At 40.4% G+C, this 22,583-nt stretch overlaps 1 protein-coding gene across 4 annotated transcripts in view; it reads left to right on the forward strand.

The window, feature by feature from the left end:
* Nucleotides 1–22,583, forward strand: part of LOC125878776 (protein kinase C beta type) — a 288,745-nt gene that overhangs the window by 130,827 nt on the left and 135,335 nt on the right. Inside the window, exons 16-18 of one of the 4 annotated variants that reach the window (XR_007447788.1) lie at nt 4,493–4,633; nt 12,347–17,328; nt 20,271–20,645. Coding sequence is in view for 2 of the 4 variants with exons in the window: in XM_049560140.1 (XP_049416097.1) it covers nt 4,493–4,633; nt 12,347–12,523 (318 nt within the window). In the remaining 2 variants the exon portion in view is untranslated. Of the gene's footprint in view, nt 1–4,492; nt 4,634–12,346; nt 20,246–20,270; nt 20,646–22,583 lie in introns of those variants that run through there. The other 3 variants (XR_007447789.1, XM_049560140.1, XM_049560141.1) reach the window with 3 other exon arrangements.

Here is a 22,583-nt window from a genome sequence, read left to right on the forward strand (position 1 = left end):
AGATTTTTTAGGCACCTTGAACATCACAGGGCGAGTGCCATCTGGTTCCATTGTGTTTGAGAGAAGGCAGACATCTCTATGGCTGATATCTCCAACACTCTGCAACTCACACCAAAACAATCTAGACTGATGAATAGCGCTACAGATAGGAGGAAATATATGTATTTTTGATTTGGGGGCGAAGTGTCCCTTTAAGATCTTTATCATTGATGTTATAGATAACTGAAAAATTTTGTAGTATCGAGCTGTAACCACTACAAACCTTTCGGCATGATGTCACATCGTCCCTTCACTGGTTATCTGTGTTTTAGGGTGCATACTTCCCTTAGTATAATTAGGATTTCATACCTGCCGACACACTGTACAGTGCTGAGATCATGTACTGTATGCAGCAGGCTTGCGGTTTGCGTGTGTGTTAGTGTGTGTGAGCACATATGTGGAAAGGGAGTGATCAGAGACATTTCCACTCCCCTGCTTCCACCCTGACCAGCATCCATATTTCATGGCCAGCAATGGGCCACAGTAGCACACATACTACACACACACACACACACACACATGCATACAAATGCTTGAGATGCCACTCCAGTATGTTCCGTAGTGCTGTAGTGTTCAGGACATGGTGTCTTCAACCACATGATTCTACAACAAAGAGTAATTGTGCAAGTATGTCCTGTCCTTACACATCCACAGGCACACTTACGCTCTCGTACACACACCCTTTTCCAATGCAATTCCCTTTTCTTTTCTTTTATGCAAGAAGCACAGCTTGGTTTTCATGAAAAGCTGTAATCATCAGTATGGAGTCAGAGCATGCAGGTGAAAATGCAGTGTGTTGATTATCCAGAGGACAGGAGATTCGGAGCTCTCGCTTCAAGCAGAGGCACACTAGCCTTGCCACAGTAGTCTGTCACCGGTGTTACACAATGTTCCAGCATACACCAATATTAACGACATCACTTGCCCACTCGCCCCACCATCGTTTAGCTTTTCTTTTTTTTTTTTATCCTAGTCAAAAGACAGATGCTACAATTATAAACTGTAAGTGCTCCATACAGCAGCAGCAGAGTCGCAGCACAGAGTAGCAGGACTTATCAGGTGGTGAGAGTAAGAAGAGCTGAGTGACAAGACAATGGCGGAGGAGTTGGTGTCAAAGTGAAACGCAAAAGCGCCTGTTTGGCAATATTTCAGCTTTAAAACCCCAAAGCTTATGTGGCACCTGATAACGTTAATGAGGAAAAAGTAGCTGGTTACATCGTGAAAAAGTTGGAGGTTGCAGAGAAAAGTTGCAGCGGTGTGAAGTGGCCGTCTGAGCTCCACTCAAGCCGGCTGATGGTGTCACCTGCAACTCCGCTGTAGTCAGTATCTCACTGTCACTATCCTCATTCATATTTTAAGAAGCTACAAATTATATTCAGCCACAAAATAAGCCTGAAATCAAGAACAGAAGTACAGAGAGTTGTTGCATAGAGATGATACACAGTCTCATCTAGTTGCATTGGTGTGAACCATCAGGTTTTTAGAACACTGCAGAATGTTGCGTTGCAAGTATCTGCCTGTTTCAACTGGGCTTTAGACACCCCATTTTTTCTGTGATAATGTGAAAACACCTTGAAACAGAAAAGATTGTGCACTTATTGTGTTAGATTCTCATGCATGTACACACTGTTCGACCCTGCACAGCATCAAAACAGAGACTGATGATGAAACACAAAAGAAATGATTGTATAGGAAGAAGGAAAGCCCAGCTTAACCAGATGGTGAATGCAGCCTGTTAATATCAAGTGACCAGAGCAAGTAAACCACATCGTTCTCACATATGCCATTATTTCCCGCAATCAGTGACCTGTTTTGGTCTGGCTGCTTTGTGGTCCGTTGAATGTGCTGTTCTCCCTCACTCGGTGCACACAGTGAGGAAGGCAGCAGACTCATTGAGACTCTGTTCGAAGGAAAGAAGCTGCTGTAACTGTGCGGTCTGCCCAGTAAGCCACCAGCGTTACTGCTAGAGTCTTGTAAGAATATGCTGAAAGGGTCTTTTAAAAAAAGACAAATCTACTGTATCAGCATGGGTGTTTCTTTAAGTGTTCCCCACACTGGATCGCCTTAAAACTGTTGTGCATGCACATTTAAACAATGTGAGTAAGACAGTCAGTCAGTTAAGAATATCAACTCTCTTAGGCCATTGAAAAAGAAAGACATCGGCGTAGAAGCAAAAGAATATGGAGGAATATATGTAGAAAGAGAGAAAGATTATTGTTGCTTCTGTTTGGAAAATATTCCAAACAATTACATATATGTTATATATTCTTTACTCAACCATCGGCTTTCTGCACGCCTTTAATATAGGTATGTGTGTGTATGGATGAGTAATTGAGCGCATTTGCACACGTCTCTTGAACAGCCAGTGTGTTTATGAACGCACATACGTACATGTGTGTGTGTGTGTGCAGTGTAAGGTTGACTGACCCGTGGAAAATGTTATTTTAGTTCTAATGTAATGAGTTATGACTGCTGCTCCTGAGGGAGCCACACCCCACCTACACACACACACACACACACACACACACACACACACACACACTCACACTGACGTCACTCGCCTTGATGCTTTTCTCAAGGTTTTGTGTGGACAGACATCGTAAACGGCCCTTAATTGTGCCTGTGGTAAAACTCCTATGGTATGAGAGAAAAAAAGCAACAACAGTTATTCATTTCTCCGCAGGCGGTGGATGGTGGCTCATGTTCGGTCCTCAGAAGGAAGCGTTTAAGATGACAGATAGTGGAATTGATGGATGGTTAAAAGGAAGGAAAGAAAAGAAGAAGGTGGAGAAATAAAAACGATAGTAAAGATGTTTATTTATAAACAGAGATGAATGAAAGAAGGACTCATAAACGGAATCGCTGAGAAAAAGAGACAGGAATGAATGAGATGAAACTTTAATGATGCCAGAGGGGAAATTTGGGGCATCGCAGCAGCACACTGTTGAGTGTAGATCAGATACAAACCTGTCCTGTAGTTAAGGATTATGCAGAGTTTATCTTATGTAAATGAGACAAATCAAGACACAGCTTATCGTTCAGATGTAATAATTAAAAGCTTTTACCCTGTTGTCTTTCAGCAAACCATTAGCAAGCTAATTAATCATGCAACCTTATCAGTTAATGTTGCTTTATGTTAAAATTCAGTGTTGCATGTTGTCAAGGGTTGTGATTGGTGACAGCACTTCCTGCATTGATCTTCACGTTTCCCTTAACACAAAAGTGAAAAAGATACCTCAGCAGCTCGGATGGCAATGTTGAGCTGTTGATTGAGAGATCCACCACTGGATCAGGGGTGTCAAACATGTGACCCCGGGGTCAGAACCGGCCCCCAAACGGTTTAACTTGGCCCACTGGGTGACTTCACACCCCTAATATTGATGCACTCATGAGGGCTAAGAGGTGCAGGGTTTCAGGAGCAGGTTAGTGATAACAGTGATAAGCCTACTTCATTCATTTCTGAAAAACAATGAATTCTCATTGTAGGCATATTTAAAGATATTAAACATTAAGCAAAATACTGTAAATCAGCAGCTTCAGTGCAAAACGTTGTATCAGACTTCTATCTTAAAATAATATTGTATGAAACCTGGGCGGCTGTATCTCTAAAGTAGAGCGGGTTGTCCACTAGACGGAAGATTGTTGGTTCAGTCCCTGGCTCCTCCAGTCTGCATGTTGTATCCTTGGGCAAGACACTGAACCCCAAATTGTTCCTGATGGCTGTTCCATCGGTGTGTGAGTTTGAGTTTGACACCCCTGGACTAAATTTTTAAAAAAAACACAACAGTTGGTTGCAGACATATAAACATTAGGTTCAGATTTGTGGCATTGAGTAAGAAAACTCAAAAACTATTGGATGGATTCCCACAGAAAAAGCTACACACTTTCATGTCCCCCTCCGGATAACTTGCAGTAACTTTGGTGATCCCTTAACTTTCCATGTACCACCATCATCAGGTCAGAATTATAATTTGTTCACTACTTTGGTTTATGACCAAATGCCTACAAAACTAGCCTCAGGTGTACTTTGTGTTTTGAGATAATTAGCAAATCTTAGCATTCTAACGGTGATGGCAAACACAGTAATCTGTGCATGCAAAACATCAGCAAGTTAGCATGCTGATTTTAGCATTTATCTCAAAGCCCCACAATGCCTTAGTACTGTCCAGTCTTACAGAACTGCTAGCATGGCTACACACTCTTTGTCTTGTTAGAGTATTGAGATTTTGGCAAGCCAGATTGATGGATGAATATTCGTTTCCAGATCAGGTTGGTAAAAGGAGACAGTGAAGGTAAGATGGAGGTCATGAAGAAGGAGAGAAAAAGTGTACAATATAGGTGAAAAGGAACAAAGCAGATGTAACATGAGACATAAAGAAAGGTTAGATTGAAGGAGGAAGGGAGGCAGAGACATACAGTAATTCTGCTCTTCTTCTTCTCTCCATCTGTCCAGCTGATGACGAAGCATCCAGCGAAACGACTGGGCTGTGGTCCCGAGGGGGAGAGAGACATCAGGGAGCACAGCTTCTTCCGCTACATGGACTGGGAGAAACTGGAGAACAAGGAAGTGCAGCCGCCTTTCAAACCTCGAGCTGTAAGTCCGACCCCACTGAACCCGACTTGACCGCATATAAGGAAATGCAGTTCCCTTGAGTGGTACGAGGGGTTAATTAGTTGCCCAAGGCAGCAGAGACCAGGAGTTTAATTCCTGTTGGTGGTTAAATTCCTGGTAAAGACGCTGCTCCGAACGACTGTGTCTAACTTCAACACCGATCTCTTTTCTCTTTCTGTTATTTTACTGATCTTTTCACTACCAATGTGATGTGTCTGTCTCTTTTCCCTCCTCTGTATGGGACAACGCACACAGGTAAGTTAAGTAATGACAGTGAAGAATGTGTGGTGATGAGGGCAGGGGTGTCTATGATAGTAATACCAGAAATATATGTTGATGTTGATGGAGAGGATGATGATGATGATAACAAAAAAATGTTGGCATTGAACGCCTCTGCAGACCACAGATATGCTACATTTGTACTTTATTTTGTAGCGGATACATTGAAACTAAGTCTCTCAACAACACTGTAGTGACGGTGTGGTGTAGTTAAGGCACAGAAACCGGCTGGTTATGGTTAGGAAAGGATCCTGTTTTGGTGTAAAACACTCGCTTTCAATGGCACAAAAGTGGCTGGAAAAGCAGGGACAGGTTGGTGAAATACACCCAGGTTTGGTGGCTCAAATGCTGCTGGGGAACGCAGCGATGTGTCGGTGAAAAACACCCAGTTTTATAGCTAGAACGCCTCTAGGAACCAATGCAATTTGTTGGTTAAAAAAAACCACCCAGGTTCGATGGCTGGAACACTGCTGGGAATCGCCACAATTTGTCATTGAAAAATGCCCAGGTTTGGTGCCGCAAACGCCACTGGGTAATGCCCCAATGTGCTGCTAAAACAATCCATTCTCACTCCGAAGTCTTTGAAATCCAACACTTGGGAAGTGACTGACAGTGTCAGACACTGACGAAAAAAACTGTCCATGATATGCGGCCGGTTGCCGTTATAGTTTAACAGCGCTTGGCGGCATCAGGTGCAAACACCATGGGACAAGGTTGAAAGTTAAGGTGGCGAAAGTTGGAGTAGGGTGGGTGGGGGTGGTGGATGGGTCCAACAAACACTGACTTTTACCCGGGAGAGCAGTGTTTGTGTCCTGCAAGATTATAAAGCCAAACCCTGTTCTTTTTCTTAAACCTAACCACATCTTTTTGTTGCCTAAACTCAACCATGTGTGGTAGTTGTTGGAGGAAAAAAATAACGTTGATTCGTGTTCTTGTACTGACGTAGTGTATTTATTTTGAAAGAGACTGTATGGAAACTTTAAATTTCCCATGAAAACATAAGTGTATTTTGAAAGACGGCAGATCGTCCCAGATCGTCAACAGCCAATGCACCCAGGGTACCTTTTACATTGTATCTGGATTAGGAAGGTCCATGACCAAACGTCGATATGTGACGAGGTCGGAGTGAGAATGTGTTGGCTAAATCCAGGTTCAGTGCCAAAAACACCTGTGGAAATGCCACAAAGGGTTGCTAAATCCCAACAGTTTTTTTTGGTTTGTTGGTTTGAAACTGTGGTCTGCAGGTTGGCAGGCATCTCGCGTAGGTGATACACCATCGCCTCCACCTCCTGGTGACAAAGTCAGTTTATATATTATGTCACTTCGTCACAACGTTTGTAACATTGATATGAAATGTATAAAACGTGCAAATGTAACATCTTCGTGGTTTGCAGAAACGTACAATGCCAACATTTTCTTCTGGTGACCAGGCTGTTGAGAAGGGTGCAGTAATGAAAGTGGTTTGGATGTAGAAGGATACCAAAGGTGATGAAGATGTTGACAGCAGCAACTAGAGAACGACACCAATGCTCAAGATACCACTGGTGGCGGCAGTAATAACTGGTTGTGACGATTTTTAGATTTTAGGGACCAGGTTTTGATTTCTTGTATCGGTGTCGGCTGTTGAGCTAAAGCGCTACACTGTCGTCCCCGGTTTGGTGCAGTCGTGTTCTGCATGAGCTGAAAGCTTTTGTTGGGGTGAGACTGAGTTTAGAGTCGGCCTCCAGGGAGTAAGTGGACGTCCCGACAGTCTCAGCAGCAGCGACCTGAAACAACTGTTTGTGTTTTTCTTTGCTGTGCTTCTTTTTTTCCCCTATGACAAAATTAGTTTGATCATAACTAGAGTCAGAATGATGTCATCTCATACTGAGACTCACACACACAGACAGACACACACACACCCTAACATGTACACACACTCACACAGCCTTAGGCCACACTGCTGCTGAAGAGTTTTTCTGAGTTGAGCTTTTTATGCAGCTGTCTTGGCCCGCTGGGGTTGTGAGCGTGTGTGTGTGTGTGTGTGTGTGTGTGGCTGGATCGGTGATGCTGCAATGGGTACGCATGCTTTTCTGTGTATTTGGGTCTGTGTGTCGTTTGTATGTGTGGGTGTTAGAGGTCACCATCAGGACCTGGCCGTGTTTCAACACTGAGTGTGTTTTTCTGCAGAGTCCTCTGATGTGACTACTAACATATGTTGTCTGATCTCGTCTCCTCTCTTCTCTCCTTCTGTATCGGCCTCTTCTCTCCGTTTGATCTCGTCTTTCTAACATCTCTCTTGTCTTTCACCTCTCCGTGCTGTCGCTTTCTATCTCTCTCTTTCTCTCTGTCTTTCTTCTTCCTTCTAAGAACAAATAAAGGTTCGGATTTTTTTTTTTTTTTTGAAGAGGCATTGTGTTTACCCTGCATAAAAGTTTAGAGTTCAGTTTAGCATCTGAAGGTGGCTCTTTGATCTTTTTTTGGTTGAGCGATGTGTGTGTTGTTTTAAAGTGGGGCTCGCTGTATTTCTGACTAAAAACCACTTCAAACCGTTTTTTTCTTCAGAGTGTTTGTGATGGTGTTTTTGTACAGATGATTGTTTATGAAGGTTGTTTGATGCTTTCAAAATCCATATCTCTGGTCGAGGTGGGGCTTTGGTCAGAAGTTAGTTTCCTAAGTGTTTGTGATTGTGGTTTGCTTGTGGTTTCACATCATGAATGCCTTCTAAAGAGTGTGTTGGTCTGATGGTTGATCAGATGAGTTTTTAAATGTGTGATTGACTGACTGACCAGCTAATGTTGTAGCGCCTGAGATGGACCTTGGTTTCAAAACCACCTTTTAAAGGTCTTGGCCTCATCTCAGGCTCGACCGCATTTTCACTCGACTTGTCTTGGTCCCAGACAGAGGGATTTGAATTTTATTTCAAGACCAGTCAAGACCCAACTGCGGAAATAGTCACTAAATAGGCAAACAAGACGGGTGTTGAATAAAGATTACAAAGTTGATTTTTGTTCCTTAGTGTTTGTTTGCTTATAGAAAACAAAAGACAATTGACCTTTCGCTAAGCCCCGCCCCTTTGCGATTGTCCAACAAGCTGTTGCAGTAACTAACTGCACTCCCTGAAGAAATATTATCATATGTTTGGACAAATGAAAGAGTGATTCCAGAGAGAAGCAGACAGAGGGGTCTACAGTCTGTGTTTGAAGGATATATCCAGGATGTCAAACTGACTCAGCAGCAACAACAGGTTAAAAAGACAAAGATAGTTAGAAGCTAAAGCCGAACTATAGGCTGCAGATCACAGTGTAAAAGTGAACCACCACATCACTGCTGATCGCCACACAAGACAATGAATATAAAGGGAAACTTTGCTGATATTGAACCAGCTGTGTGGCATCACAGTGTGTGCAGATGAACGGTGTTTAGCTTCGCTCCCATGCTACTGCCAGAACCTGGACCTCTGCGATGACACACAGCTGGTTGAACATCAGCAAAGTTTCCCTGCTTCCCTTCACTGGTTCCTGTACAGCAGGGTCAGTCTTTGCTTCACTGTTATAATCATTAAAAAGCAAAGGCAGCATGTGTATACATTCAGTAGGCTATATCTTCAGTAGCTAGCTAGCTAACCCTACACTTTTCAGGGTTTGATTTTGGTTTTGGAACAGGGAAGAAACGTATATCTGTTTCCAACCTCTCCAAGTAACGAGTGTCATTAATACACGACGTGCCCCAGGCACAACATTTAGCTCCAAATCCACAAAACCAGCCTGACAATGAAGGAAATCTGAAACGACTGCATTAGAGTCAATGCAGCACAGCTGTGTTGTTGTTGGATGCTGGTCTGAGCCGGCCTGATGCTACGTTATGATTGGCCAGTCTGGGGGCGGGACATAGCGAAGGGTCAATTCCTTTATATAAAATTCACCTTCGCAATGCCTTTTGATTATTTCATCAAGACATTGCTCATGGTACACTTACACATACACATATATATACAGCATGGCATTAAAATAGGTGAATGAAGAAGAACATTTATTTGTTTTCTGTTGGTGTTTTTATGGGAATGTAGATCTTTCAGATCAGTTTGAGGAATGCCTATGGTTTGCATGTTTCACATTTTACTGTGAAGTGTGGGGCTCGCACTCGTCTGGTCTTTCTGGTCTAAGGTCTAAGGTTCTCTGGTCTAAGGTGGTCTTCTCGACTACAGCACTGTTATCAACTCGCAGACAGGTGGACCCAACAGTTGGTTGATTAACTCATCCGACAGATAAAGAATGGTCTTTGGACTTTTATTCACAGCTATTGTCTTCAGTAATCATTGTTCATCTGTCTGTCCATTAAGCAATCTGTTGTCAGTCCATTCATCCATCTTCCACCTGAAGACTCCATCCATCCATCCTTCCAGCACTCCATCCATCTGTTCATTCTTTATGGCTGCCATGCATCAACCCATCTGTCCTCACACATTTTTATTTGTCCTCTCTGTGTTCACAGTTTTCTCATATTTGTTTCTGTTTATTTGCATGCTCTGGGTCTCAGTCTCAAACAAAACCTGTCCTGGAGTGCACTACTGTTAATAGACACCTCATAGAATAACAGCTTAAAAGTAAAACCAATGCACTTAAATCGTACACATCTCACCCCTTCTTGCGTCCCTGAATCTGCAAGTCTTAAACAATAAAAGCATCATCAAAATCAAACCCAGTTTCACCCCTGATATTAAAGAAGTATTTACCCTTTGATTAGAGTACTATCTGGGAGATGCTCACCACATCAGCTGACACATTCCTGGCAAAGGTGCTGTGTACTGACTTGATACTTCTAAACTTTGTAGCTCTTATTTCATTTCCCTTTGTGGCAAACTCTTCCCATCTGGTTCCCCCAAACAGGTTAAAACAAACGCAAGTAATTAGCTGCAAATACTATTTGACCCTGGTGTATTTCTCATTTCACATATTTCCCCAAACTCTAAACAGTCTGGCTTAATTTCATTTGGTTTTGCGAGTTACAGAGATTTAATGAGTTTGTAGTTTTCCTCTGGGTGATGTTGTCAGAGGACACTGAATCCTTGTTGTGTTAATTAAAGCTCAGTGCAGTGATGGAGACGGGAGAAAAAAAAAGGAATAGCTCGGCCCAAAGTCCCCTTGAGGCATGCTGTCGGAAAAATATAGTTTTCAAGTTAATAACTTGTTTTATGTACTTAGACGGACGCGCATCTCGCGGGTATATAAGCTCTTTTTGGGTTCCCAGTGGTCAGAACGAGGAAATGAAGTGGACTGAAATGAACAATGACTTCTTCTTTTTTCCAAATTGCTTCTTGAGAAAACAAATTCTACCTTAATGTGAATTTGCACAATGCTCTTGGAGATTATTTCATTCTGTCATCTGTCACTTCCTCTAAGCAGGAAGGATAGCCAAGAGTTTGAAATATGCAAACCAGGTAAAACAAGCCAAATAGTTTCCATGAGTGTATCACCATCCAGTAAACTGTGTATAAAAGTTTCAGCCGATTGAGTTAAGTAATTCTAAAATGAACCAAAAACTACCACTATTTTATGTGATTAAACCAAATAAAACTGAGATGAAGAGAATATAAGAATTTATGCAGCTATAGCTAATAGAGTTCCTAATTTACTTTAATAAAGTTTGTGTAATAACTGTTAATGGATTATATGTATTTCAACTACTCCATGTTCATTAACATATTTCAAATACATAGAATTTATTAACAGAAATTACATGACCTTTATTAAAGTAAATTCAACATTTTTTAAATAAATAATTTGTTAATGTAAATTACATAAACGGTATTTGAGTAAATTTAACATATTTAAAATGCATAAAATGTATTATCAGAAATAACATAATCTTCATTATAATTCAGCGTATTCAAAATACGTACAATTCATTAACATTAATTATATTAATATTATTATAGTACATTCAGTATATTTGAAATACATATAACTTATTAACAGTTATTACATAAACTTTATGAAAGTAAACATATTTAAAATACATAGAATTTATTTGCAGAAATTACATTAACGTTATTCAAGATAATTCAACATATTTTGAATATACAATTCATACAAACTTTAAGTAAATTCAAGATAATTATGTATGTTGTGTTTATGTAATTACTGTAAAATTACATGTTATTACTACTAATAAATTACATGTATTTCAACTATTCCATGTTCATCAACATATTTAAAATATGTAGCATTTATTAACAGAAATTAAATGAAATGAATAAAGATACTTTAGCTTGTTTGAAATATATATATAACTTACTCATAGTGAATACATACTTTTTTATGAAAGTTAAAATATTAAAAATACATAGAATTTATTAGCAGAAATTAGAAAAGCTTAAAGTAAATTCAGTAAATTAAGCTATAGTTACATAAATTATCAGAATCTAGTCATCTCAGTTTTATTTAATTGATTGATTTAATTACATAAATGGTACTTTTTGATTTATGTTAGAATAATGTAATTCAGTTGAATGGAAATTCTATATGTAATTGAAATACGTAAACCTGTTAATGGACCAAACAGTTTCTGATCTTCTGCTATTGCCCAATGTATACACTTGATTGCAACAGTTTTAATTAGTAGATGTAATTTTAATATAATGACATAATCATCATGTAAAGATTATTTTTAAAGTTAATATTTATAATAATATTAGTTAAATATTTTTCTCGAATTGTGCAGCTTCTGAGCAAATATGTAAAGAGATCCTAAAGTTATTCCCAGTACTCTTCTGCATATGGTTGTCTGATCTGGTTTATCATATCTCAGCAGGTCTCCACAGCTGCAGCAAATAATTAACCCCCAATTAACCCACAGTTATACCATAATCATCTCATGGCTTTGAGCCTTTTCTTATTAAGAAGAGTATTACATCCTAAAAAATGTAGATGAAATAAGGGAAATTGTTTTTTACAGCCTTGGTGGGATGCTGTTTTAGTTAAACGCTCGTTACCGAAAAGTCACAGCCAATCCAACGCAGTGCACAACCACAGGACGTTTGAGACTTCAGTGACCTTGTTCTGTTTAAAATTGCAGTTGAATATGTTTTGAATATTTGAAAAAGGAGAGCATATGCCTGAGGTGTGCTTGATTTATCCTCCTGAGAGTGGTATTCTTGTATCACTTTGAAGGTAATGACAAGTTACCTTTTAGCCAATTCACAAAGAGAGTTGAATCAAGCTCACCCCAAGTTCTGGCACCTTGTTCTGATATTTGAAACCATGTTCAAGTAATGTCATCTCACACCCTGGTTCAACCCACCATTCCCCTTCTTTTGTTTTCCTCCCCTTTCCCCACAACCCACCCCAATCCATCCAATACTCTCCATCCCCACTCCTCCCCTTCCCACTTTGACCCTTCCCCTTGTACTCCATCCCTCCCCACCCTCCTCCACAGTGTGGACGGGATGCCGAGAACTTTGACCGTTTTTTCACACGCCACCCACCGGTGCTGACCCCTCCCGATGAGGAAGTGATTCAGAACCTGGACCAGGACGAGTTCCAGGGGTTCTCCTTTATCAACCCAGAGTTCCCAGGAACTGCTGCTACCACCCCTGCTGCCGAGCAGGCTTGATTTCGGCTCATGCACGGACACATGGACACACACACACAAACATATACATAATCATTTTTCCCTAGTATCAACCCTGGGTACCCTGGAAATGATTTGTGCTGTCACAGAAACCACAAAGCCACGACTCACACTCATACACAACAAATAACACATGTACACACATCTGTTGTTCACACTGCTGCAACCTGGACGACATGTTGGTCTCCTCTGAGGGTCCGTGTTCAGGATATAACAGCCTGAAAGCATGAAGCACTTTAGTGCTGCACCGAAAATATAATTTAAACTGAGAAATTGAGATAATAGATTGAACAAAATGTTACTACTTAGCAAGATATGAGTCACTGACTTTCGCCAAGCTTTGTTTTCAAGAAACAAAAAGCTTGGAAGTGTGATTCACCACAAGCATGCTGAATCAACTTGTGTTGCTCACAGTGTGAACAAAGTGTTTGTGTTTAGTTTAACAGACCTCATCAGAATAATACAGGGGCCAACAAGGGCAAACACTCTATAATAGCCCAAAACACTTCCATCAGGCGAAACATGCTGCAGCTTCAGAAATGATGCTAATTCAAAAACGCATATAAAAAAATCTTTAACAAATACAATATGTAGCAGAAAGCCAAAACAGATAAATGATCAGCAGACAATTTGTAAATACAAATACAATGCAAAGTCAAAAATACACAAATCCCAAAACCAAATGCACAAAACACATTGCATATCCAGTCAATACAATGGAAGTTATCCAGGTCTCTAGGCAGAGCTACGTAAATCTGTTGCTTTATTATAATACTGTAAAGGACAAATGTTAATAAGTATACATACCTCTTCAATTTTGCTTCTCTAATTTGCTTTTAAAAATACCCACATACTATCTCTCTCTCTCTGTCCAACACAGTCTCACAGAGGTATGGACAAGACCTCTCAACAATGCATTACATTGTGATGGCAAAATCATTGCTAGCAAAATGAAAACAATTTCAATTAAAAGTCTATTATCAGTTTCATTGTGAACTGGTCACAGTTTGATTTGATCTGGTTTAGGTAAAGAAAAAAACTTGATTAGGTCTAGAGAACAAAAAAATACTTGGTTGAGTTTAGGATAACGTACTGTAACACGTCAGTTAAAAGCCTGGTCCCTTTTATTAGCCCAGAGTGGCTACACATTTTGGCAAATTAGACGCCTGGTCTGGTTGCCAAGCAGTTCATTTTTTTTATAGAAGTTCTTTGGATGTATAAAAGAAGGTTGTTGACTACCTCAAATTATGTGTCTGTTCCTCTACTACTTTGAAAGTTATTCATATTCCTTTAGTCTGTAAGGGTCCTCAGATCAAAAGAATCAAAAGGGCTTTTCATAAAAATGTATTACCGCCGTCAAGGAGGTTATGTTTTCGCCGGCGTTGGTCTGTTTGTCTGCAACATAACTCAAAAAGCTATGAACGGATTTTGATGAAAGGTGGATAATGGGACAAGGAACATATGATAAAATTTTGGTGGTGATCGGTTGAAGCAAAGTGGATAAAATAATAAATAAAGTCTATCGTCTGACAGCCTCAGCAGCAATTCCAATTTCTAAAGATGGTGAAAATAGCGCCATCTGGTGGCCAGAAAGCACGTCTTGTTCTAGTTGCTAAATATTGTTGTAATTCTAAAGTTGAAATTAATGTTCTGTGTTGGAAAAAAGAAAGTGAAAAATACAAAAAAACATATTATATTCTGTGTTGGTACAAAATAAAAACAAAATAAATACACCACAGTGTCTCCATGGTGAAGGCATATATAACCTAATAATGATAGTGATGCAAATAACCTAATTGTGATGCAGGCTGCAAAATCTGATGCAGAGGGGGAGGGAATATCACCTACTTGGCGGAGGTCTGCACTCTCTGAGTGCTTTTCTAGTTCAAGTTGTGAATATTGTTTTTACAGGATAAAATGCCAGGTGCTGTAACTCACTCTGTCTCTGATGCACTCTCTGTCAGAGCTAAATCAAATGAATGATTCATAATTGATAGATTAACTGAAGCCTAATTTTTATACAAGTAATATTCATACTGGTTTAAATAAGTTTGATTGATTTGATGTGTTTATATTTACAATCTTTCCTGAGTAACAGTTTTGTGTGAAAGGAACTGCCAAGGAATTAAAGGCCTGTCCCAAATATAGGTGTGTTGATTTCAGTGATTGAAGCAAATAAACGCCGGGCTATTAATTTAAGTTTTACAGTGAATAACTATTTACGAGACATAAGTAATGTAAACTTTCATACTTTGCATAATGCCGTAAAGTACTTAACATAATCTCCATAAAGTCATGTAACTTCATGGACTTTTGGTTTCACATGAGACACAAACAGCCATCTCGTGGTTGAAAGTCCATGTTTGTTTGACCCATCCTCAACCCTTCCCTCCCAGCCTACATGGACTTTCTCGCTCTTTATACTTAATTTTTTTTCGGGGTTTATGTGTTTTCGACTTGTATTTGTAGTGTGTTTGCTGTTTATGTACTTGTTTTGGCTTTCTGCAGAAAGTGTTATTATTTGCAGCACATTTCTGTTGTATTTGTTTTCTACTTTCTTATGTGTTTTTGAATTGGCACCGTTTCTGAACCTGCAGCACATCTCTCCTACTGGAAATGTTTTTGGACACTGTATCGCATTTGTCCTTGTCGGCCACAATAGAATGAGGTTAGGCACAAAAATTAGTCTTAAAACATTTTTTGCATCGTCAAAAATGCAGTAATTTTACAACCTAACTACACAGTATTGACAAGTCATGATTCCCACAGCACACGCAAACACACAACAGCATAACTCACATGTAACATAGCTCCAGGATTCCATTTTATTACCTTTTTTTGGTGAAAATTGTGATTTAACTTTTCTTTTACTCATCCCTCGACTATTCCAGCGCATTCTGAGTTCGGCCTGTACTTCTGGTGTGCTTTTTATTCAATGTGTAATAATATTAATAGTGTCTGTATGTTTATCCTTATCTTAGCGAAAATTGGAATGCTTCACATACTTGTGCATGAGTTTCTATATCAATAAAAGCCCTGGACTTTGTTTCCCAGCAGCATTTTAGCATCTGCATCCCTCCGCAGCCATTGTGTGGCTGTTTTTAATGTTTTTCAAAAGTATTTGGTGTATGATTTTACCCGTTGACACAGTGGAAGATTTGTGCCACAAAAGACCACAAATATCAGATTTTCTATGTGTCTCATTTTGGGGTCATGATGGTAAAATGCTGTTGGGAAATGTAGTCTTTCTATAGGCTGTGAGTCAGTTAAATAGATAGATGATACTACTTCTTATACTCTCATTTTCTGTTATCTAGTATATAAGCAATGAAAGAGACTAGCAGTTAGTTTCTTTGTGTTTTACAAAAGCATGAAACATATACCTGGGCATTTGTTTACAGCATACCTGTGTGTGTGTACATGTATGTTTTATATGTGTGCGAACGAGTACTGTGTATGAAAACGCGCGTTGCAATTTTGTGTGTGCGTCAGTACCTGCGTCCCCAGCGCCTTGCCTGGCCTTGTGTTTACATTTGTTTGTATGGTGAATATCTGCACCCCTTCATGTCAAGCAGTTTTGGTTTGATCCACTTTACTTCCAGCCAGCGGCTCCACAAGTGGCAGAAGAGAACAGATGTTAAAAGTAGAGAGGGGATGCATGATATTGAAGTTGAAACAATTAGCAAATAATATGAGGTTTCACTAAATGTCAGCAAGAGAATAGTGATACTAGAGAGACTGAGTGCTTCCTTGGAATCTTGAAAGCTGTAAACGAGTTAGTGTTGCAGCAAATTCCACCTCGAAAGCACCACCTCAGTACAAGAGATGTTTTCTGTGGCCTGGAAACTAAAACTGAACTCAGATTCCTACTTTTGAAATGCAGGTTAAGTAGCTGAGCATCTCAAAAAGTTCCTAGGCCAGGGAAAAGTTTCTGTGCTAGACAAAAAAAGGCCACTACCTGGTTTTCAAACAGCAGACCAATATGTCATGCAGCTCTACTTTACTGATCTAGTTTTTGTTGGAAAGGATTTGAGGCTCAACTCACTGTGATTGGTGCTTTTTAAGTAGCCATCTGCTGCGCAATAATTTCCATCCAAACTACAGCAGCAGCAAATAGGGACACAGGTGAAAGCTAGGCCGTCTGAAGCAGGAAAATGTGTGTTTTGTCTCTTGTTTTCCCTAGCGAGCAATAATCTTGTTGACAGGAAGGCAGAATTGGTACTGAACCAACCTTCAGAAGGCTCAGGTGACGACTGTAATTAAATAACACGCACAAGGCTATGAGGTTATGAAGCATGTTGGTGGGCATTTCTATCTCAGTCAGAGAGGAAGACAGCTGTACGTTATACATTTCAGTGAAGCTAACGTTGTATAGAAGTGGTTCAAGTGCTTCCTCATATCACAGTCCTCTTCATCACAGAGGGACATCAGGGGAGTTGTTTCTGCAAAGTGGGCGCATTCAGGTCACTGGTGTTTATCAGTATTAGTGGCATGACGTTGTCTCTGCAGGTGAAGGAGAATAATGCAACAATATCATAGCACTTATTCACTTAAACAAACTGTTATCTGCCATGCGTACAGGCGCAGGAGTCTGCTGTCAGTGTTGTGCATGAACATGCTCATATTTTTGGTGAATGACAGGGCTGCCCCTGACTAAGAAATTTCCCAGTCGACCAATAGTCGTCATTTAGGGCCATTAGTGGACTAGTTGCCTGCATGTTTACGATATTAATTTGATTATTAGATGATATATTTTGGGCAGGGCAACACAATGGTTTGAGTTGAAGGTGTGAGAAAGAATAGTAACAATAACATTGTTAACACTGTGCTACAATACAGAGAAATCATTAATATAGGCCTATATTTTATCTCCAAGTGCACGTCACACACTGAGCGAGCCGCCTGTTAATGACGCTGTGGGCTAATGGGCATGTAGCTACTTCCATGTTTCAGATGATACGTCATGTTTGTAGTCGACCAATGAAGATGAGTTTACATATCACCTTGGGTTCGTCCTTCACCTTCTCAAAATGATCCCACACTTTGGATTTCCTGCCCGACATGTTATTAACTAGCCTGTGGAATAACCGCAGGTACCAGCCCTGGAAATTAACCTGACTCTTGTCTGACTGCTGAGCGTGTCCACTTCCTGTGTCTGTCCTTTCAGATTAAATTCCCACATGGTCCAGTCATATAGGTTGTGACTTATTTTGGCAAGGTGCAGCTCCTAATAGAGTTTCACGTTTTTTGTTTTGTTTTTCTGCGACGAAGCGACCAATGAAATCTTGGCGACTATTCAGGGGCGGCCCTAATTTTAATCTTTGTGAACTGAGCTCACTCCTCTGAAGTGTGAACATGCACAGCACTGGTCACTGCAGTCTCCACAAGCGTGACTACAGAAAGGACATTGTCATTAAATGATATCTTAGAATATCTGCAGTATGGAAGTGACTGGAAGTTAATGGGAGATCTGATCTAGTGAATCAGAATATCGTGTTTATTTAAAGCAGGAAATTTTAATTCAGGTCCCTAAAATATTTCTTGCATCTTTAATTTAGAAGCCAGTGGGTCTGCACATACACTTTGGTTACTCCAGACAATTTCACTAGAATTTGATGTATGCTTTCAAATATCCTAACATTTCAAACACATTGTTAAAAATGTCATCTGCAATTAGAGTTTAAAACAACTTTACGTATTTGAAAAAGATGATTTTTTGCAGGCCACTGGCAGTTTTTTCTCTGCTTTTCCCTGATAAGCAGGCCAGATGGTGAAGGGTTAGCAGAAAGCTGAAGGAGGTTGATCCCTGATTGGGAGTGGCAAGAATTCAGACGGAGGAGGCGTGCACTGAGGATCTCTGAGTTCTCCTTTCGGTGCCTTGTCACTGATCTGAATATTTTCACACACAGACCCCTGTAATGCACGTTTGCATCATGCTTTTTGGTGGCATTGAGACCTGCTCCATGAAGTAATTTGACATTTTTAGCAGGTTAATGGATTATCGGGAGGGAAATCACTGATGTGGGGACAGTCTTAACTAACATCTGGATAAAGTTGGTTATCTCTAGTCTCAAAGTGCTGATGAGTTGAGCACAGAAGAGCAGCTTTAGGCTTTCACATTTCCTCCATGACTATGATTCTAAATGCAACTGTTGTGTTTTTAGCCATATCTTATCTGTGTCCATTTTCTGTGTCGTACCTCCATTGTTAGTATTTATTACAGTCAGTGTCTCCTGTATTATAACAACAACAAATAGCTATATATACTTATACATAAACATATATACCTGTGCCAAATGTTGATATTTACACCATGTGGTTAGTATTGTAAAGGACAAGAGAAGTCTTACTCCAGGATTTGTGTTTTTGTTTATATGATTCCTTCCTGCTGAAGGAGAAGCAAAATGAACTCTGCATGAAAAAAATGCTTTTGTTTTACCTTTTTATTAGTTAGGATTTATAAACATTTAACATATTAGGGTGATTCATGTTCTCTGTGTCTGCAGTGCTTCAAAAAGCATAATACAAGCTACTGTTGTGTGTGCTATGTGTGAAAATAATGCATCTAAATACATCGAAAGAGGGAAAAAAAATGCTTCTCACAATGCTTTCCATGTGCCAAAATTATTTTTTGTTTGTTTGTTTTCCAGGAAGAACAGGCATACCTAAAATAAAGGATTTAAAAGATGTGTTAGGGGATGTTCGCTATTGATTTTGTGTGTATATGTTCACTGTGTACATTTTGAAGTGGGTGTGGTGAGTGAAGAAAAGGAGGTGAAGAGGAAGAGATTAGAGTGATGGAGGGTGAAAGAGAGAAAGGAAAACAGGTGGGGAAGCAATTCAACGATGTGAAGGGAGGCGAGGAAGAGGTAGTAAGAAGGGACAGTGGAGAGGAGGAAGAGGAAGGGAGGGGACGAGGAAGCAAAGCGAGGCTCTGTGAAGCGGGGCAGGCGGCTATGACAGGCTGTGCATATTTCATGGCTGCCACTTATCATAAGAGCCTTTCCCTGATGGGGGAGCGTAGGTCTGATGACTTCAAGGAAATAACATGCAGAACACGGCCTACATACACACAGCCCTGCTGAGCCACTCAGCCGCTTCACGCCGCCTCTAAAGCTGCTCGCAATCCACTGTAGTCGAGCCACTGCTGCTGCTGCTGCTGTTCTGACTATCTGCACATTCACTTTTTATAGGGGTTACTGGATCTTGCACCATTTACTATCCCTCGTACAATATAATGTTTACGAGAACTGACACACACTAGATGTAGAGGTTCATAGCCATGGCACAATGTGAAGGAGAACAGCATCTACAACACAGTAGCTATCTACTGGGAATGCTTCTGTCTTTGATCACAAGGTGAAAGGAAGTGAGGTTCAGGATCCATTGATGGGAGGAGAGAAAAACTGTGTCAGTGAGGTTCAACTTTAAAGCGGTTAGTGAAACCTGTTGAGATGTAAGATCTTTACATTTTGATTGTCGAGGCACGTGACCTTAAGAGTGTGACATCTGCCATATACGCTGAATATACACAATGGGTTATAGGTTAACCCTATTGCTTTTCAATCATGATGCCACACTAGGGCTGCCCCCGACTAAGGATCTTCCAAGTCGACCAATAGTAGTCATTTAGGGCCATTAGTCGAGTGGTCGTCTGCATATTTATGATATTAGTTTAATTATTAAATGATATATTTTGGGCAGGGCAACACAATGGTTTGAGTTGAAGGTGTGAGAAAGAATAGTATCAGTAACATTGTTAACACTGTGCTACATTACAGAGAAATACAAAACCGTACTAATGAACCTTCATTAATATAGGCCTATATTTTATCTCCAAGTGCACGTCACACACTGAGCGAGCCGCCTGTTAATGACGCTGTGGGCTAATGGGCATGTAGCTACTTCCATGTTTCAGATGATACGTCATGTTTGTAGTCGACCAATGAAGATGAGTTTACATATCACCTTGGGTTCGTCCTTCACCTTCTCAAAATGATCCCACACTTTGGATTTCCTGCCCGACATGTTATTAACTAGCCTGTGGAATAACCGCAGGTACCAGTCCTGGAAACTAGAGGCCGTACACATGCCGCATCTTTAACCACCTGGAAAACAAAAGCAGCAGAAGAATTTGGTTTTATTTCGAACTATTTCAGCATTTTAAGTTGGAAGTAAATTTTCAGGAAAATTTGTGTCCCAGGAAAGGATAGTCATTTTCTGGGGCAGTCGCTCAAAAAAGAGAAAACCAGACTGTGTGGCAACCCTTGTCACTATGAGCAACCATGACGCATTCAGCTAAGTCACAAGTTAATAACGTGACTCATTTTACCGAAACACGGTTGCTATGATCCAGTCAGATTTCTGTAGCACCTGAGTCCGCCGTCGGAATATTGATTCTGACAACCGAACATGCAGCAACCGGACAATTTAATGCGGGTGCAGTTTTCATTTAATGTTAAAAACTTGCTAAGTCATCTGGATAGCTGGAGCCAACATGCGCGTGCATATTTTTGATTCTTGTTTCTGTTGCAACAAGGCTGACGAACTTCCATTGTTAAAAAAATCGCTAGCTAGTTATCCAGATGATTAACAACCAAGCTAAAAGAACATTCTGGATCAATATGCAGGACTGACAGGCAGTACGTGACTGATTCATTCTCAGCAAACGACTGAAGAGTCAGTTTCACCTCGACCTCAGATGGGAAAAATTTATCATATCCAGTAACGTATATTTCCCAGGTTACTGCTTTCAACTTCATCTTGCAGCTAACACATTACATTTTAGTATGGAAAGAGAAAGTCTTCCTGTTGCTGTTTCCCCGTACAGTTCTTCACTACCCAAATTTTTCTTTGTTAACCGTATACAGACATTATGGTGCAGCTGTATTTTATGCAAATATATCATAACAGCAATACAAACTCCTGTGTAACAGTAAGTTCCAGCACATAAGCTGTATAAAGTTTGTATTGGAGTGGATGTAATAGCCATGTACACAGTAAGCCGCAGCAGTGCTGGAGTGTGTGTGATAATTAATTCCAAATGTTGCGGCCCCCAAATTAAAGCCAGTGGCTTCAGCACAAAGCAGCCTGCGCTTATCAGCCCAAAACAGGTCAGCGTTCGATACCGCCTTTCATTCACCCTCCTCTCCTCTTCACCTCCCCTTTCCTCTGTGCCTCCCACTCTCCCCGCATCCTCAGCTGACATAGGCTCGTCTCCCGCTAATCCTCTCGTTACTGAAAAGAGATGGGGTGAGAGAGAGGAGGAGAGGGAGGTGGAGGGGAGTGAGGCAGGAAGGCAGAAGAGAGGAGGAGATGCAGAGACTAAATTAAAGACTCAGAGTCATGTTTCTCTATTAAAACCACAGCCTCTGGAACGCAGTGGCTTGAAAAACAATTGTGTGTGTTTGCCCTGACGCTACTGTATATTCCAAGCTTTCTATCTATACATCTATACCAAGGGCCACTGATATTTATCTCACTGCCTGTCCTTTGCTGCATCCCTCTTTTTTCTCCTCTCTCCATATCTCCGTCTCTCTGCCTCACAGCATTAACTGCAATTGAAGCGTGTTGAGATGGAACACATTATGAGCTGGCCTACATGGCTGGCAGATGTGTGTGTGTGTGTGTGTGTGTGTGTGTGTGTTTATATGGGTATTTTTGGTAAATAACTGTGTTCACGATCTTAGGCAGTGTACACAGTGGATTTACAAGGTTTTGAAAACATAAACACACACATTCACATCTGTATGCGTGTGTTCATATTTCCTGTCAGATTTACAGCCAGTCATAACTTACAGGACATTTAGTTTGACAGTATGTCGGTCAGCAATCATGAGTACTGACATTGATGAATATAATTTCCTGGAATAATCCTTCAGGATGTGAAAGCATATGTGGGACCACTGTACTGTGTTCATACTACAGTGATACATATGTTACCACCCATCAGTATTACGTTGATGGTGATTTTAACTGACATTTGCCAAGCCCCGCCCCTGTTAGTTATTGTTGCCATGCCCGATAATGGTGGCAAATGTAC

This window comes from Epinephelus fuscoguttatus, linkage group LG19, assembly GCF_011397635.1.
Source record: "Epinephelus fuscoguttatus linkage group LG19, E.fuscoguttatus.final_Chr_v1".
NCBI lineage: Eukaryota > Metazoa > Chordata > Actinopteri > Perciformes > Serranidae > Epinephelus > Epinephelus fuscoguttatus.